Raw genomic sequence first — 20532 nt, 5'->3', positions numbered from 1 at the left:
CCATGGGAATAGTAATGACACTTACTGATCAATGTTTGAACTCTGGCAGAGAACTATATTTAGATCATCACTTGTTCCCTGGATGGCTTCCACCAGTTTTGCTATATAATTTTGGAACTCAATATTAGTGCTTGTACCCCTCCCTTGAATTCTGATATTATGCTTATTGGCTCTTTTCCTGAAGCAATTAAACCATCTTTTATTTGGGCTAAAAATTTTGATGCAACACTAATCCTGTTCTTGAGTGCTTGAAAGAACAACAGTGCCTTTGCCAAAATTAGAAGCCGATGGATTTACTGAATCTGATCATGTAATCAAATTTTGTCAACTCACTACAAAGCTCAATACATTCTCTTATTATTGATTAAATTGACATGCCAATTTATTCAGCATTGGTGCTCACTTTGCTGTCATTTTCAGTTGTTTGTTAATCATGAAATTGACTTACTGTTTTTAATTGGAGAAGATCATGAAAGTAGAATTTCCAGATCAATTTGGGATCACCTGTGTTGTGACTAGGATGCCACACATCCTTGAGAGTTTCTGGCAAGATCTATTCTAGGGTTTCCCCAACAGTGTTCCATCAGGTGTTAATAGATATTTTCCCCCAAATCATCACTGATCAATAAGTTTATTAAATGTCTGGATTTATAAAATCAAGCAGTTTTGTTTTTTAAAACAGGACTTCTCAGAGCTTTTAATATGCCAATGGACGTTGTAAATCTCCAAGAAAGGATATAGTATGTATCATTCCCCAAACTTCTTTGACCATTGACTTCTTTATTTGCACAGTACCTATTAACATTTCTTTATGAACAGAGTTTGGGAAACACTGTTCTTGGTACCCTGTATTTCATCTTTGGACTTTAATTTTGAAAGGGAGAATGAGGTATAAAGCAGTAGCTCTAGTTCATGATGGGGCTTTTAAACATAATCTTTCCCGGGTGCTTTGCCAAACTATAGAGTGAGATAGAGATGTGGGAAGAATAGTAACTATGGTAGAGAGTTAGGGACCCGCTATGTGGGCTGTGTGATTTATAAGCAAGTTGTCATGCCCTGAGTTGTATGTTTTAACTTGCCATGGCTGCCAATTTTCTTTTTTGTTTGGAGTGCCTGGGAGGTAGATAGCCAGCAGTAAAGAGGGGGCAGTCTATTAATAAGGATCATCGGGCATCTTTGAAGGTATTTACAATTTGTGTAATTATTTACAAGACTGGAAAACCATAGCTGAGTGGGATTATAAACTTGTAGTTGAGATAACATTATTACCAAAGTATTAGACAATCAGAATAGTTGACTCCGTGCCTCATTTTATTGTCTTTGAAGAATTCAGTTGTAACTTTTTTTTAAAGATTATATTATTATGTCTTTAGTGATTTTAGAGTTAATAACCCAGTTTGTGTGACTTTTAAGAAATATTGACAGAAATTCCAGATCTGTTAAATATGCTCATTAGAGCTTTAATAGAACAAGCAGTTGACATACACTAATTACTTACCTTATGGGATCAGCTGGTACTTTACATGTATTTTCTTGTTTAATCCTCTCAGCCACTAGATGTATATTATTATTTTGGTTTTATAGGTGAGGAGACAGAGCTTTAGAGAAAGTAACTTGCCTAATGTCACATTGTCTAATAAAGGCAGAGTCAAAATTAGACTTCAGCATCCAAGCTTTTACTGCTCTACCAGAGTTGGATTTCACATTGGCATTAGGTCTAAAGGTAGAAATTACATATAGTAAGAATTACCTGTAAATCTCTCAAGTCTCCCAAACAATATAGTATACTTATAAAAAGTTTAATACAGATATTTATTTATTTATACTTGGAATAGATCACTGTTTCTTTTGTTGAACATAGTGTTATTAAAAAAAAGTATCTTCATCACCCTGAGTGCATTGAGATGCATGCATACATAAAAGAGATGTGGAAGACTTGAGTCCAACTAAGGAACTGGTAGATTAATATATTCTATCTACCTTAGGACTCTGGGCAAATGTTCATTGAATGAAAAGGCAGATATTTTGAACTAAATTGTACATGCTACTCATATGCATTTTCTCTGTTAATCTCTTGTTTTCTGCCTCACTATTCATTTAAGAAATATTTACTGAGTGCCTTAGTATGTGCTAGGGGCTGCTTTAGGTATCATATAGCAGTGAACAAAACCAAGTTTGTGCCCTCTGGAATTTACATTATAGTAGAGAAAGATAATACATTTGTTTATGTGTGTGTTAGAATGTATATGCTGGCAATAAGTACTGTGGGAGGAAAATGTGGAAGATGAGGAGTGCTAAAGATTGGGGAGGTGGTAGGAGTACAGGAGTGGTCAAAAAAGGATGTTGTATAAAGAATGTTCAAACATGGGCCTCTCTGAAGGATATAAAGGAGTACGCCATGTGAATTACCTCGGAGAGGTAACATTATATAGGCAGTGAAGTGAGTGTATACCTGGGATGCTCAAAGAATAGCAAGGAGGCCAGTGTGGCTGGAGCAGAGTAAATTAATAGGAGGAAGAATAATAGGAGATGAGGTTATAGCAATAGAATGCAGACCAATTCATGTGGAGCTTTGTAAGCCACAGCCAAGACTTTGGAAAGGCACTAGACATTTTTAAGCATGTAAAAAGATGTGCCATGTTTTTATTACTGGCAGCTATGGGAAGAAAAGTCCATAGAGAAGAAAGGATATTAGGGGGAGAAGATAGAAAGTTTTTATAGTAGTCCAGGTAAGTGGCTTGGGCCAGTATGGTAGCAATGGTTGAACGAGGTAATGAGAAGTGGAAAGATTATGAATGGTTTTGAAGGTAGGGCTGACAGGTTTTACTAATGTGTTTGACAATAGATGTAAGAGAAAGAGATTAAATTTTGTGTCTTAAGCAGTTGCAAGAATGGAGTTTTCATATACTGAGATATGGGGAAGACTGAATAAGGAACAGATTTTTTTTGTAGGAGAGGGACAGGGATATAGGAAGGAAATCTCGAGTTCAATTTTGTTCAGGTTGATTTGAGAAGCGTATTAGACATCAAGCAGTAATGTTACGTAGGCAGTTGGATAGATGGTATTTAAAAACCATGAAACTGGATGATGTAACCTACTGAGTGGTTATAGACGGAGAAAAGATTTCTGGGAACTCAACTCTGGTGAACTTTTTACCTGCTCTGTTGTTTTGGTATCTATTTTTTGGTCTTTCTCTTCTTCCTTGAGCACATATAAGTGAATTTGTTTAAATTGCCTGTACCTATGATGTAATCCAATGTATCACACTTGTAAAATAGTCTTAAGAGCCTAGGAGGTCAAGGCTGTAGTGAGCCAAGACTGCTCCACAGCATTCCAGCCTGGATAACAGAGTGAGACCTTATGTTAAAAAAAAAAAAAGTCTTAAGATCCAGCTATTAATAGACTTGTAACACATATTTATATATTGCTTTGAATTTTATAAAGAACTTTCATTTATGAAGTGCTTGCTGTATACCAGTAACTGTGCTAGGTACTTCCCTATATATTACTTCACTTGATTTTTATAAATAACTGGTTGTGCCAAAAACAAACAAACAAACACACAAAAAAAACCACACACACAAAACTTCAGGCCAATATCCTTGATGAACCTCAATGCAAAAATCTTCACCAAAATACTGGCAAACTGAATTCAGCAGCACATCAAAAAGTTTATTCACCATGATCAAGTAGGCTTTCTCCCTAGGATGGAAGGTTGGTTCAACATATGCAAATCAATAAATGTGACTCATCACAAACAGAACTAAAGACAAAAATCGCATGATTATCTCAATAGATGCAGAAAAGGCTTTCGATAAAAGTCAGTATCTCTTCATGTTAAAAACTCTCAATAAACTCGGTACTGAAGGAACATACCTCAAAATAATAAGAGCCGTATATGACAAACCCACAGCCAGTATCATACTGAATGGGCAAAAGCTGGAAGCATTCCCCTTGAAAACCAGCACAAGACAAGGATGCCCTCTCTCACCACTCCTATTCAACATAGTATTGGAAGTTCTGGCCAGGGCAGTCAGGCAAGAGAAAGAAATAATGCACATTCAAATAGGAAGAGAGGAAGTCAAACTATCTTTGTTTGCTGATGACATGATCCTATATCTAGAAACCCCATCATCTCAGCCCAAAAGCTTCTTAAGCTGATAAGCAACTTCAGCAGAGTCCCAAGATACAAAGTCAACGTGCAAAAATCACTAGCTTTTCTATATACCAATAACAGGCAAGCCAAGAACCAAATCATGAATGAACTCCCCTTCACAATTGCCAGAAAAAGAATGAAATACTGAGGAATACAGTTAACAAGGGAAGTGAATGATCTCTGCAATGAGAACTATTAAACAAATCACTGCTCAAAGAAATCAGAGATGACACAAACAAATGGAAAAACATTCCATGCTCATGGATGGGAAGAATCAATATCATGAAAATGGCCATACTGCCCAAAGTAATTTATAGATTCAGTGCTATTCCCATTAAACTACCATGAACATTCTTCACAGAACTAGGAAAAGCCATTTTAAAATTCATATGGAACCAAAAATAGCCCGAATAGCCAAGTCAATCCTAAGCAAAAAGAACAAAGCTGGAGGAATCACACTACCTGATTTCAAACTATACTACAGGGGTATAGTAACCAAAACATCTTGGTATTGGAACAAGAACAGACACATAGAACAATGGAATAGAATAGAGAACCCAGAAATAAAACTGCACACCTACAACCATCTGATCTTCGACAAACCTGACAAGAACAAGCAATGGGGAAAGGATTCCCCTATTCAATAAATGGTCCTTGGGAAACTGGCTGGCCATAGGCAGAAAATTGAAACTGGACCCCTTCCTTACATCATATACCAAAATTAACCCAAGATGGATTAAAGACTTAAATGTAAAATCTAAAACTATAAAAACCCTAGAAGAAACCTAGGCAATACCATTCAGGACATAGGCATAGGCAAAGATTTCGTGATGAAGACACCAAAAGCAATTGCAACAAAAGCAAAAATTGACAAATGAGATCTAATTAAAGAGCTTCTGCACAGCAAAAGAAACTGTCAACAAAGTAAGCAGACAACTTACAGAATGGGAGAAAATTTTTGCAAACTATGCATCTGACAAAGGTCTAATATCTAGCATCTATAGGGAATTTAAACAGATTTACAAGAAAGAAACCAACCCCATTAGAAAGCAGGTAAAGGATATGGACACTTCTTAAAAGAAGACATACATGTGGCCAACAATGATATGAAAAAAAAATCAACATCACTGATCATTAGGGAATGCAAATCAAAATCACGGTGAGATACCATCTCATACCTGTCAGAATGGCTATTATTAACAGATCAAAAAATAATAGATGCTGGCAAGGTTATGGAGCAAAGGAGTGCTTTTATACTGTTGCTGAGAGTGTAAATTAACCATTGTGGAAGACAGTGTGGCAATTCCTTGAAGACCTAGAGACAGAAATACCATTCCACCCAGCAATCCCATTGCTGGGTATATACCTAAAAGAATATAAATCGTTCTGTTAAGACATATGCACACATATGTTCTTTGTGGCACTATTCACAATAGCAAAGACATGCAGTCAGCCTAGATGCCCATCAATGGTGGACTGGATGAAAAAAATGTGGTACATATACACCATGGAATACTATGCAGCTAAAAAAAGGAATGAGATCATGTCCTTTGCAGGGACATGGATGGAGCTGGAGGCCATTATCCTTAGCAAACTAATGCAGGAACAGAAAAATACCATGTTTTCTCATTTATAAGTGGGAGCTAAATGATGAGAACACAAGACACAAAGAGGGGAACAACACATACTTGGGCCTGCCAGAGGGCAGAGGGTGGGAGGAGAGAGAGGATCAGGAAAAATAACTAATGAATGCCTGGGTGATGAAATAATCTGTACAAAAAACCTCCGGGATACACGTTTACCTGTGTATCAAACCTGCACATCCTGCACATGTTCCCTGAGCTTAAAAGTAAATAAATAAATAAACAAACAGTTGTATTTCAATGGACATAGTGATGTATCTGGCAGAGATACAGCTTTAGATAAGGCATTCCTTTATAATTATATGTTGTATAATTATGTGCATGTGCATATGTATATATATATGTAAAACAACATATAACGACAAAAGAGTGGTTTCTCTAAAACCACTATATATATATATGAAATATATATATATATAAAACAATGAGGGTAAAAATTGCAGTTGATAATCTGTAGTAGAAAGAACACTGGATCAGGTGTCTGGTAATGTCACTAACTAGCTATGGGGAAGTGCCTTAGAATTTTTTTGGGTCCCATTTCCCATCTGTAGAATAATGACAGGACTGGGTTTGAGGAGGGACTCAGTCAAGGGGTTCTCAGTAAGTTCAGTTGTTCTGTTTTATGCGTCTTCATCCACGTCTGATGTAGTAGCTACTAGCCACATATGGATTTTTAGATTTAAATTAATTAAAATTAAACAGTATTAAAAATGCAATTCCTTAGTCACAGTGGCCACATTTCAGGTGCTCAATAACCACATGTGGCTAGTGGCTACTGTGTTGGACAGTACAGCTCTCGAATATTTCATTATCATAGGAGATATTATTGGACAGCATTGGTTTATGTAACCATTTCTATAAAATAACCTTCTTTGAAATGTCTGGTTAGATTTATTTGGTTTTAGAGAGTTTATTTTACCAACTTTTCAACCGACTAGAAATAGCAAAAATTAGAAATAATTTCCTTTTTCTAGGATAAAAACATAGTACATCTCATTTTCAAAGTATGTGTTTACTTCAAGTTTATAATTGAAAGAGATTTCTCACCACAATTAATAGAAGTTTTATTAGAACCTATTGATAGAACTTTCATGTACAGTTCCTACATAGTAGCGAACACTTTTGAAACCCAAATACTAATGTAATGACTTTTAAAAAATGAGGCATTTTATATTATTATGATAGGAGATGTTACACCGCAAGTTTTTACATTATTTAGGTATCATTAAAATTAAGTCAGCAGTTTCAGGACACAGGATTTGTAGTTGTTGAAATTATTTTTCCCCCTTTTTCTGTTTTTTTTCTAAACAGAAAAAAGGAATACATCGTTGTACAAAATGCAGGCTGCAGTTTTTGACATGCAAGGAGAAAATGGATCATAAGACTCAACACCATCGAACATTTATAAAACCTAAACAACTAGAAGGATTGCCTCCTGGAACAAAAGTGAGTTAAAATATATTGCATTTTAACATTTTGTATGATAATAGAAATTAACTCCTGCCCGGCTTTATGTATTGAATATATTTTTAAGTGACTTCAGATTTTTGCTCAGACTCTAATTTTAGGTTTTAATTTTATGTGTAGAAGGAAAAACTTGTAACCATTGTTTTGAGTTCAGTGATAGCTGTTAGGTTAGAGTAGTAGTCCTTTCTAAAAAGTACAACTCAATTAACTTTTCCTGGGTCAATGGGTTGTTTCAATATTTTATAGGCTATTTTTGAGCTTTCAGTTGAAAGTGTATATGTTGACTTTAGTTGCTAAACTATAAGATGCTTGAGATCAGGAATCATGTTTTATTTATCTTTGTGTCCCCAGCATCTGGTATAGTGCCTTGAGTGCCATAGGTTCTCAGATGTTTGTTGCAGTTGTTATTACTGAGTTTACTCTGAGAAGCAAGTTCTACTGCTGGATAGCATTGTGTTTTAAGTGAGCAAACACATGTCTGACTGCATACTGATGATTGTAATTTACTTTTCCCTTTTTGCCTTATGTACATCTGTTTTCTCTGACTTCTTTATATACAGTCAGCTCTTGAATATTTGCTCCAGTGGAGGGAAACAGAGGCATGGATAATCCAAAGTGAATAATCCCCAAAACATTTAGTTTTGGCTTTGGGTACTTTCCTTTGAATGTGGGTATGTCTGTTATTTGAATTAACTAAAACAATATAAAGCCATGCTCTGAAGACATGATAGCAAGAGAAGCTATCCAGCATCCTTCCCTGCAATCCATTCATTCCATGTTGGGACTAGACATGCAGAACACTAATGTAAGCAGTGCAGTCCTCTCTCATTTTTTCCCTTATTAATAATAATAATATTAATGATAATGATACTAAATGTTTTTATAGCACCTTAGAATTAGACTTTCAGTGTACTTTTTCATACATTCTGTTGTCTAATTCGTACCACAATCCACTGAGGTTAATAAGGCAGGTATTAATTACCCCATGTTATAGATGTGAAGAAGCATAGAAAGGATAAGTTCCTTGTTCAAGGTCACATGGCTAGGAAGGCCTTTTGATTGCTGGTCCAGTGCCATTGTATGTTACCCAAGCACATGTATGACATAGGACTTCCTTATTGACTGTTCCTCAAATACAGGAGGAGGGTATAGTCAAATGATTAACCAGAATGTTGGTAGGCACTTGTGTTTTTCATTGTCAACCAACAGATGAAATTAAACATTTTCTCATTCTGAATACTAAATGATGAACTTTGTATTAGTTTACTTTAAGAAAATTCTAAATATTATTTAGCCCTCTACGCAGTATAATAAATTGATGTAACTCCTCCCGTAACATTTCTAAGCATAAATCTTGGGCACTGAGCCCCTGGAAAGAGGAGATCACATTTACTGTAGATCTGTTTCTTTTATAGTTGTTAAAGGGTAATTTAGGCCTTCCTAGAATTATTTTTCAGGCTTGAGATTTAAATTTTGAGCTCTATGTTTGTGAATTTCTTAAAGTTAAGTCAGGGCATAAAAATAGCTATGGAATGTGCTCTTTGTATATTCATATAATTTGTATTAACTCCTAATTATTCACTGATAACTGTGTTAACATATAACTGATATCAATACAAAAATGTAATATTACAACTTAATATCAAGTTTAATATCATTTAATAGTTTGAACATTTAGAATAAATGGGAGACTTACCTGATTGTAGTTTATATGTGCTTTTTTCAAAATTCTTGATTTTTAACTTTTTTGTACCATGATATTTTAATATTAATGTACTGATTAATCTCTTAAAGCAAATCTTCTCTTTATTTTTGTAGGTTACTATTCGAGCTTCAGTTGGACCTCTGCAATCAGGAGCTTCACCTACACCTTCCATTAGTGCAAGTGCTTCTACCCTTCAGCTCTCACCTCCAAGGACTAAAAATATAACTGCTAAAAATCCTGCAAAATCTAATACAAGTAAACCTAATACAATCAAATCCAACGCAAGTAAACCTAATACAAGTAAGCCTAATGGAAGTAAATCTAAATACAAACCAAACATCTCTAATATGCAAAAGAAACAAAGCACATTGGCTAGTAGCAATAAAAAAAGTAAAGTCAATACAGCATTGAGGAATTTAAGGTAATCTTTTATTCCTGATATATAATATAATTTAAACTTAAGTATAAAAGCTTATACTTTAGTTAAGAGAACATTAATAAGGCTCTTCCTTCTTATTTTTGTTTTAAAATATATTTTTATCATTTTTTTATGTCTCCCTAAGGTATCGTCGGGGCATTCACAAATGCATTGAGTGTTGTTCCGAAATAAAAGATTTTGCAAACCACTTTCCTACGTACGTCCACTGTAGTTTTTGCAGATACAACACTAGCTGTAGCAAAGCCTATGTAAATCATATGATGAGGTAAGATGAATTAAATGTGTAAATTGCCAATTAAAATTATAGTTCAGCAAGTTTCTATTTTGAAAACAAAGTTATCCTATTAGAAGCCAGTTTTTCTCTTCAAGGAGCTAAAAGGATCTAACAAGGAACTTTTAGGATATTGCCTGGTTCTATTTCTCAGCACAGTAACTAGAAATTATGGGACTAAAATTCTAAGAAAAATTAAACTAATGAAATTAGAATAGGTTTGTTAGGGAAATAGTTTTTCTTTTTTATTTTTTTGAGATGGAGTCTCTCTCTATTGCCCAGGCTGGAGTGCAGTGGCGTCAGCTCGCTGAAACCTCTGCCTCCCAGGTTCAAGCAAGTCTCCTGCCTTAGCCTCCTAAGTAGGTGGGACAACAGGTGTGAGCCACCATGCCTGGCTAATTTTTGGATTTTTAGTAGAGACAGGGTTTCACCATGTTGGCCAGGCTGGTCTCAAACTCCTGACCTCAAGTGATCTGCCCACCTTGGTCTCCCAAAGTGCTGGGATTACAGGCATGAGCCATTGCACCCGGCTGGGAAATAGTTTTTCCATGGAAGTTTTTATTGCCCCATTGGTGTTTCAATAATGGTTATTTTCCAACAGAATTATAAAATTTTAAATATATTTACTAAATAAATACTTGCAATCTCATGAGCGTCATCCTCTTTTTTTTTTTTTTTTTTTTTTTTGGAGACGGAGTCTCGCTCTGTCGCCCAGGCTGGAGTGGCGTCATCCTCTTTAAAGCAGTCACTTTGAGAGACTTTAAGATTTTCAGTGGAGTCTGTTTCTCTTTCTGTATTCCAAGTGTCTTTTTATCCATCTGTCAGGCCATCTGTACTTGCATCCATTCAGTGAAAATGAGACACCATTCCACTATGATGCCACTTTTGGAATTCTTTTTCATTAATTCATTCAACTTAGATTATTTGAGTACTTAGTATTTACACTATGTTAGGAAAAGCCTTCAGAGTCTGCATTATTTTCATTTTTAGATCTCATTAGGGGAATACTTTATTCCTTCAGAATGGGTTTGTATTTTTTTTTTAAGTAGGCAAAGGTTGTTTAGATATAAACCTGAGAGTCTGCTTATTCAAAGTAAGTTTGTTCAATTTTTTTTAAAATTAGAATTAATGTATTATAAGTGACTTTCTTGCAGATTACACATGACTTCTCTGTTACTTGCTGGTCATTATCAACTACTGCTTTCAAGGATTCTCCTACCTTTCTTGGTGGCTTCAGCACTTCTCTCAGTTTTTCCATGTCTTCATGATTGGCCTGGCCTCATGGTGTCTTGCTTCTTTAGTGCCAGCATTTCACATCAGCTGTTAAGTTCATATACTGTCTTTTTTTTCTTGAAACTACAGTACTATTTAAATCTCTTCCTATAAACTGTTCATTCCTTTTGGATTTCCATTACCCCATGATGTTCAGGGCTTTGACTCCTTTTTCCAGCCTAGTAGCACCCATCTAATTTTGTAGTCAACCTTACTCTCAGGATCATCTGTTTTGATTGTGGCTTTTTGTCCTAGAATCCTTTACATCTTTAGTCATGCTCACTTGGCATAAAGGCCAAGGTAAGATTTGAACCTCTTCTCTTTTGAACTTTCTCTGTGCTCACTTCTAGACTATCGAATGGTCCTTGATTTAATCAACTCTGATTTCAAAAACTTTAATTCTGATTAGGTCTTTTTTTTTTTTAAAAGACCTCTTTATTTTTACCTGCAACATTTGTTTAATCCTTCTTCAGTACCCTAAAGGTTTTATTTTAGTTTCTGAGTTGTTAATTTGGCCTGTTAATTAATTAGTCAATTGTGGGTCATCCTTTTTATTTTTCCTAAAATTAACTCTTTTCAACCCCACATATTTTTCCTGTTACCTTCAATCAGATATTAATCTTAAAAATCTAACGTGTCACTTCCCCATTAACTGTCCTTTCTCCCCCAGTTCACCATGACCATATTCAGTTAACTTGGATCTTCATCTCTTTCTCTCTATATGGTTCCTTCTGCTTACAAACATTTTCAGGTATTTAAAAAATTTTTTGGAAGAGGACAGTTTGTCCCAACTGCCTGTTTTCCTTATTTCTTGTCTTCCTTTTTACCATTAACATTTGTAAAAAGTGTTTGCTACCAGCTTTATTGTGATTCATTTCTTTACCTTTTGAGTATTGCCCCCACCTACCAACTAACATTGCTCTTTTAAAGATTATCTGTTATGAACATATCACCATATTTAGTCACTGTTTTTCATTCTTACTCCTCTGTAACTTCTTTAGAGTATTTGACATTGTTGTCACTCACTTTTTAAAACTTAATTTGTTTAATGTTCCTGACAGCCATGTGAAATTAATTAATTTAAAAATTTTTATAGAGACGACTTCATATTTGTGGAGTACATGTGAAATTTTGTTACAAGCATACAGTATGTAATAAACCCAGGGATATCCATCACTTCCAATTTTATCATTTCTTCATTTCTTCTTTTTTTTTTTGTGAGATGGGGTCTCACTCTGTCACCCCAGAGTGCTAGGTGGTGCAGTCAAAGCTCACTGCAACCTCAAACTCCTGGGCTGAAGTGATTCTCCTGTGTTAGCCTCCTGAGTAGCTATATAGGTGTGTGCCACCATGCCCAGCTACATGTATCATTTCTTTGTGATGGGAACATTCAAAATATACTCTTCTAATTAGTTTGCAATATACAAGAAATTCTTGTTCATTGTCATCACACACAGCTCTTAGTGTCATATGGAATTGAAAGCTTCCATTGCCACTCTTAGGGTTTGGTAGGTCTTTTTGTCTTTTTCTCAACCTCAGTGGTACCCTTGCTTCCCTCATTGCATTAGGTGCATCCCACTGAATGGCAAACTCTTCTCTGCAGTGTTGATTCTTGTTAGAAGTTTGAGGTTTATATATACAGAAGCCTAATTTTCTCCAAAGCACGAGAACTTTTAATTCCTATCCTGTAGTAACTCTGTAGCCTCTCATTGGTCTTTTTCCCTTTGGTGTCATACCTGCCCCAATCCATCCCTGTAAGTTGGTTAATGTTCCACAGAGTATAGTTTCTTCCATATTAATTTTCTTTCTTTTTTCCTTTTTTTTTTTTTTTTTTTTTTGAGAAAGGGTGTCACTCCAACGCAGGCTGGAGTGCAGTGGCTCCATCACAGTTCACTACAGCCTCAACCTTCTGGGCTCAGGTGATCCTCCCACCTCAGCATCTCGAGTAGCTGGGACTTACAGGCATGCACTACCATGGTCAGATAATTTTTTTGTTGTTGTTGTTTTGTAGAGATGGGATTTTTTCCATTTTGCCCAGGCTGGTCATGGGCTCTTGGGCTCAAGTGATCTGCCTACTCTAGCCTCCTAAAGTGCAGTGATTATAGCTGAGCGCCCCCTCTGCACCTGGCCCCATGTTTGTTTTCTACAGTGACTATTCTGTATTCCTTGTTAGTTCCCAGAATACCCTGTTCTTTCCTCTCAGTTTACCTTCTTTTTTCAAGTGTCTGATCACCATAGCCATTACTTTCTTTGAGTTGTGTACTATTCATCTATTTTGCCTTTTTTTTTTTTTTTTTTTTTTTTTTTTTGGAGACAGAGTCTTGCTCTGTTACCTGTCACCCAGGCTGGAGTGCAGTGGCGAGATCTTGGCTCACTGCAACCTCCACCTCCCAGGTTGAAGCGATTCTCCTGCCTCAGCCTCCCAAGTAGCTGTGATTACAGGTGCCGCCAACATGCCTGGCTAATTTTTGTATTTTTAGTAGAGATGGACTTTCACCATATTGTCCAGGCCGGCCTCAAACTCCTGACCTCAGGTGATCCACCTGCCTCGGCCTCCCAAAATGCTGGATTACAGGCATGAGCCACCGCGCCTGGCCCTATTTTGCCTTTTATTGTATTTATTTGTGTTTGTATTATCTTCTAGAGAAGAAGGGGGTCTTTGTATTTATCATATCACCTAGCACATTACAAACTGCAGGTGATAGTCATTATTTGTTTTAATTATAAAAGGTCCTAAATAAAATCTCAGAAGGTGTTCAAAAATCTTGAAGCAGTTGGAGTATTGTTTGAGTAAGATCCTTTCAAAGAAAAGCATCATTAAATGTGTAATTTTTAATTTTTTTAAGCAGCATTTTTTAGGTTCAGTTCTTTAAATTATTGTACCTTATTGGCTTATAGCTTTTAGGTAGTAATAGAAATTATCTGAAAAAAATGCATTTAAATTGCTCTATAGTGTTGCTATTATTCCTCAAAATGATGTATAAGAAACATTTTTCTTTACATAAAAGAGAATTAAGTTAACATACATAAGCAATATCTCTTTTTTGTAGCAGAGTTTTATTATTTCAACCAGGTTCATGTATTTTATTATGTACCTACTAGTAAGGTATTTAATACAATTTGATAAGAAGTATGGCAAGCTGGGGGTGAAGAATCAAACAAGTCTGGATTTGAATCCAAGCTTCACTGTATATGTGTGGAACTTTGAACAAGTTACTTAATCTGACTCTCAGATTGCATTTCTTGAAAAGAAAGTTATTGTGATTATTAGAAAAACTGTATTAAAGTGCTTAATAACAATTTGCACTTAAGAGATACTCAAGTAATGATAGCTATTAATTTCTAAGTTGTCATTATTAGGATTGGGGGAGTCCTTGATTGTAATTTTCACAATTTAGAAGGGGAAATAAATTTACCTAGCTTATTGTGATAAACAAATGACTGTGAAAGTACAGAGGAGGTAAAGATGAAATCTTTAAACAAGAAATAGGGGAAGATTTTCTGTAAATTTCACTTAGGCTTTGAGGGATGATTTTTAAAATTTCCAAGGAAAAAGAAAGCTAGTATAAAAATTTGTTTCTTACACAGTAGGTAAGACAGTACTGAATTTTAAAAAGATCTACTTGACTTCATTATAAATTTTACATAAATTTATTGACACTAAATGATAATCATAGGACTAGTTAGACTATTATTATGTCTTCTGCCTACAGTTTTCCCCCATTTTTCCAGTTCATCCTTTCTTTTGCTGTAGGCAAATCTGGGCAGGTCATTCTTTGGCCTAAATCCTTTCCTAACATTGATAGGATGAAGTTCAGATTTTCTGGAAAATATAACACCTTTCCATATCAAATTCCTAACTACTTTTCAACTCCTTCAACTCCTTTTATTCTCTTGAAAATCCTTCTGTATCTTCACAGTTACTCTTTGCTTTGCCTGGAAGTGAAGCAGTAAGAATCTTCTAACTGCAGTGAACTCCTAATTGTTAGCTGGCTTCTACCCCATCTGTCTGCAGCTTTCCTTCATTCAACCACAAACTCTGTATGTGTCACTATTGACTTTTATCTTGTGTTAATTATTTATGAACATGTATTCATTGATTTAGCAAATATTTATTGGGCATTCATTCTGTGCCGTCCCCTCTCTCCCCCAAACACTCCCCCCAAGCAACCATAAACTCTAGGGCAGGCAGCTTGCCTTTGTTGTTGTATCATCAGCCTCTAGCCTAATGTCTTAAAATTGTTAAGGAAATTGTTCCTTTTGTGTTTCTTAGAAAGTAAGGTTGTTACTTATATGGAATCAAGATTATGAAGAAAATATGATTAGAGGAGGTTTTTGACCTCAGTTTTCTTGAGGTATAATTTATACACAATAAAATTCACCTATTTTTAGAGAATTGCTTAATGAGTTTTGATAATTATATACTGTCAGCTAACCAGGTAAGGGATTTTTTTTTTAAATTAGGTTTTAACATTATATTTTTACTATATTGTAATAAAAAACCTTTCTTAGATTTATTTCTATATTACTATTACCTTTATGGAGAGCTAATAGGAAGAAGGGTAGTATTTTTTTTCCTTTTTATGTGTGAGCCGTGAATTCACTTTTCCCTTCCTGTGATACACAAAACTATAAGTATGGAATTAAATACAGAGAAATCAAACAGGTGGTAGAAATCCCTTTTTATAGATGAGAAACTCTAATAAAACAATTCAGGTAACTAAAAATTTAAAATGGTCAACATTATGATATGGTATAAGTTGTAGACAGATGCAGAGGCTATCAAAAGACCCTGTACTGTAATATTTTCTCTCCTCTTATATTTAATAGATAAATAAGCCAAAAATAGTCTCCTTGTTTGAAGAGAAAGAATAAAGAGCTTTTAAATCTCATTTAAAAATAACTTATTTTGGTTCACATGTTTTAGTAATCAAACAAAATCTTGGACTTATTTCTCTGAGGAAATATAGTTGGGTATACAAGTTTTTGCATATAATTTCAGGGCTTTCCAACTTCCCAATGTACTCTTCTAACAAAACTTTGTTTTTGTGATACCATCTTAAATTTGTAAACTCTAATAGTAATTACTCCTAGGTTGAAGAAATGACTATTAGAAATCTGAGGATATTTTCTGGGGATTATAGCTAGTGACACATACAGAGTCTGTGATTGCATGAAGGAAAGCTGCAGATAGATGGGTAGGAATATATGTATATATATTTTTTTTCCTTTTTTTCCTATACATACATGCGGTTCTGGGGACAATTACCTTGTATCTGAAAGTAAGCATTGACCCAGGTGTGTTGGCTGCTGTTTCTTAAGCTTTAGCGTATGTGTGAATCACTGAAAATGCTTGTTAAAGCAAATTCCTGAGCTCCTCTGCCCTTTGTAGGTTGAGGGGTTGTCACGGGGGATGGGGTTGTTGGTGGGGGAAGACTACATTTTGAAATACAGTAGTCCCCCTTATCTGCTGGGGTATATATTCCAAGACCCCCCAGTGAACGCCTGAAACTGTGGATAGTATTAAGCTCTATGTGTACTATACTTTTTTTTCCTATACATACATATGTATAATAAAGGTTTATTTATAAATTACACACAGTAAGATAATTAACAACAATAGAACAATTATAATAACAATATACTGTAATAAAAATTATATGAATGTAGTCTGTCTCTCTTAAAATATCTTATTGTGCTGTATGTGGGTAGCAGAAGCCACAGAAAGTGAAACGTGGATAACGGTGGTGAGGAGGGACAACTGTAAGCTGTTAGGTGATATTTATGCTTTTGGTTTAATACTGGCTTTCTAGTACAGGAAACTTTCCTTACTGGAATTAAAAAGGGTATGTAGAAGCTATTATCATGGGCTACAAAATTTGGTTAGTTTTCTTTTCTGTGCTTAGAGGAAACATTGTTTTAACTCATGAGTTCCTTTTTTTTTTTTTTTTTTTAATAAAAATCCCTCTACTAGAAAGCCAGGCTTGGTGGCCTCCCTCTGTAGTTTCAGCTACCCAGGAGACTGAGGCAGAAGGATCACTTGAGCCCAGGAGTTTGATTCCAACTGGGCAACATAGTGAGATCCATCTCTTAAGAAGAAAAAAAAGCCTACTAGTAATTACAAGGAACACTGTAAATGTTTGAATTTATAGATGGTAAACAATGGCATTTAGCTCAAGTTCTGTTTACTTCCCAGATCATTTGGATCCTACCCCACTCCCCCTACACAAACGTTAAAATTGGAGAGTAATAAAAAAGAATTACTATTAATAACTGTTCATATTATAGCACATGTGTTATTAACAAAAATTTAGAATTGTTTTCAACTCTTAGTAAATCAAAATATTTAATTTGATGCTCTTTACATTTTCTTAATTCTCAGTATTTCCTTTTTTAATATAATGGTAAGGTACAGTGCTAACCATCTAAGAATATGCCTAGGAAAATAGTGTCATTAGAATATAATAGGTAAAATGGAATATTAGATAAAATATTGAATTAAATGGAAGTGACAGGCATTATTTTATTATTTACATTATAATCTTTCATTAAAAACTAGAAACTTAAGTATGGACTTGAAATATAGTTATAAATTAATGTGACTTATTGTATAATAAAGTTTTTACAATCTCTTTTGTTTCTCCAGCTTTCATAGTAACCGTCCAAGCAAAAGGTTTTGTATTTTTAAGAAGCATTCAGAAAATCTCAGGTAACTAGTTGATCTTTTTTTTACTCTTTCTATTGAAAAATTGTAATGACTTAAATTTTTTTTAACACAACAGCTTTATTGAGGTAGAATTAGCATACCATACAATTTATGTGTTGATAGGTTTTAGGATATTCACAGAGTTCTGCAGCAATCACCAGTTAGTTTTGGTACATTTTTATCACTCCAGAAAGAAACCCTGTACCCATTAGTGGTCATTCCCATTTCTCTCCAGCGCTCCCCATCCCTAAACATCAACTAGTCTACTTTCTGTCTGTGTAATATTTGCCCATTCTGGACATTTCATATAAAAAATGATACATGATGTGGTCCTCTGTGACTTCTTTCATTTAGCATAATGTTTTCAAGATTCATTTATGTTGTAGCATGTATCAGTATTTCATTGTTAAAAATTGCTGCATAATCCATTGTAAAGATATATCATAGTTTATTTATTTAGATTGTTTTCATTTTGAGGCCCTTATGAATAATACTACTGTGAACATGTGTGTGCATGTTTTTGTATGGACATGTATTTTTATTTCTCTTTAGTATATACTTATGATTGGAATTGCTGGTTTGTTTGATAACTCCATGCTGAGCCTTTGAGGAACCACCAGACTGTTTTCCAAAGTAGCTCCACTATTTTACATTCCCACCAGCAGTGTTTGAGGGTTCCAATTTCTCCACATATTTGCCAACACTTTTTATTATCTCTTTTTGATTATAGTCACCCTAATGGGTATAAAGTGGTATCTCATTGTGGTTTGCTATAACTTTTTTTAAACCTGATGTTAGGGTACCTAATTTGAAAATATAAATGATTGCTACTGAACATTAGAGAGTTGTGTTCATTGTGTTCTTAGACCAGAAGTATGATTAGCCATTGTTCTCTTGCTGAATTTATTTCAGGGGAAAGGTGGTGTCCAGAGGAAACCTTGATGCATTTGCATTGTAAAATGAGAACAAAAATAAGGCTCTCCAACAGTATTTGAATATTAAAAAGATAGCTAAGCTATCTGGTAAAGGAATGAACACTTTTTTAGTTTTGAAGTAAATTTCCTTTAACCACTGGAATTCTTGAAATCAGTATATGATTTTTATAATTCTTATATTTTCTTTTGAAAATAAAGAGAATTATACAATTTTACTATACAGAAAGAACTGTCAATAAAATTTTCTAAAGGCATTGATAGTTATCTTTGGTTATACCACACACTTAGAATCCACTGAGCGCTATTGTTTCCTATTCTTCTGATTTCTTGAACTTTGTTTGTTTATTTTATGTTGCCATTGCTCCTTGAAATGTCAGTGTCTTTGTTCCACCAAGCTGATCTGTAGAGATAAGTTTAGCCAATACTTATTTTGATGCTTTGGATTAGTGGAAAATGTAGAAGAGGGGATGGTATGTCTCAGGACCTTTGCATTTATTATTTCCTATGCCTAGTTTGCTTTCCCCCAGATATTGTATGGTTAGCTCTTTTGTCTCCTTTAGGCCTCACTTTGATTGAGTGAGTCTTTCCTTGACTACAAAATTTAAAACTGTATCCTCTTCCCTTTGCTTTATCCCAGCATTCCCTATCTCCTTTTTATGTTTTACTTTTCTCTAGATCATCTAACATACTTTTATTTTACTTATTGCCTGTGTTCTCTCACTACATGGTGTGTGGTTTGGTTTTTTTGTCTATGCCTGGCACATAATAGGCACTCAGTAAATATTTGTTGAATAAATTAATGTCTATATTGAAAATGATGTACGTGGAAAATAGGTCCCATCTGTGATGTTAGACTAGTAGCTCACAGGGAGAGAAAATATCATTCAATTTTTAAAATGTTAATACTACTTTTAAAATATTTACTGAAGCTAGGGAAATAATTAAGCTACATTAGATGTTACCTTTACTAAAAACAGTTACAAGAGTGAATATGGTTTTATTGCATTCTAAGAATGAGAGTTTAATTCAGTTTTTACCTCATTGTTGTCAAGCTCAGTTGTGTGTTTAGTTTCTCAATGAACTATGTGATTTTAAAGATCTGGGATGTTTTTTCGCTAAACTTGGGTAGTCTCAAATTGAAAATTGTTCAATTTCTGTGAATGGAGCTTAGCATATTTATAATTCTATATGACAATGATTAATGTAATTATTCTTATTGAAATAGACTATTCATTCCGTAACTATTTATTATGTATCTGTCGTGCACATAAAGTAGCAGGTCCTGTAAAGATGACAGTGATGAAGCAGTGTTGGAACCAGCCTTCAGGGAATGCACAGTACAGTTTATTGGGTGGGAGTTAAGGTGTGAACATAAATAACTATGAATTTTAATAAGTGCGATGAGAGTTATTTCAGAGAGGAAAAATATTACAGTTCTTGTAGTGATCTGGATAGGTATTAGGCCTACTTGGCTTTAAAGGATGGGTATTGTTTCTACTGGTAGAAGAGGCACGGGGCATTCTAGTTCAATAGACTAAATTTTTTTCAAGAGTTCTGTTTACAATTCAAATTACTTTAGGCAACTTAACATCATTTGTACATTTAACATAATTGATTTTCTTTTAAATAGCACTTTAAATGCTTGGTGTAACAAACTCCCAAGTGCTTAACTCTTATAAGAAATTAAACATATAGTGGCTAAGTTATCTGAAGCATTTTAGTATTTTTACAGGTTTAATATTTTAAAACACCTTTCAGCTAAAAATCACACAAGTCTAAATGTATTTTAAATTAGAATCTTAATGTACTTTATGTCAAGTATATTCAGATACTTCAAATAGCAAATGCTAAGCAGTTAGATCCAGTGAGGACAAAAACTCTTCCTGTACTCAAAAATAAAGTATTGATAACTAGGGAATTGTTTCCTAACCTCTTTA

The 20532-nt window shown here is 34.6% G+C and overlaps 1 protein-coding gene across 10 annotated transcripts in view; it reads left to right on the top strand.

Annotated features, from left to right (window-relative positions):
- The window catches only part of ZNF280D (zinc finger protein 280D), a 102562-nt gene that overhangs the window by 56099 nt on the left and 25931 nt on the right, over positions 1 to 20532 (top strand). For all 10 annotated transcript variants that reach the window (XM_054531543.2, XM_054531547.1, XM_054531545.2 and 7 more), the window contains 4 exons: positions 7112 to 7246; positions 9086 to 9393; positions 9536 to 9676; positions 17601 to 17663. In XM_054531543.2, coding sequence (XP_054387518.2) covers positions 7112 to 7246; positions 9086 to 9393; positions 9536 to 9676; positions 17601 to 17663 — 647 coding nt within the window. The remainder of the gene's footprint in view (positions 1 to 7111; positions 7247 to 9085; positions 9394 to 9535; positions 9677 to 17600; positions 17664 to 20532) is intronic.

Source organism: Pongo abelii, chromosome 16 (assembly GCF_028885655.2).
Source record: "Pongo abelii isolate AG06213 chromosome 16, NHGRI_mPonAbe1-v2.0_pri, whole genome shotgun sequence".
Taxonomy (NCBI): Eukaryota; Metazoa; Chordata; class Mammalia; order Primates; family Hominidae; genus Pongo; species Pongo abelii.
The sequence above is the reverse complement of the archived record's forward strand: the minus strand, read 5'-3'. Positions and strand labels throughout refer to the sequence as shown.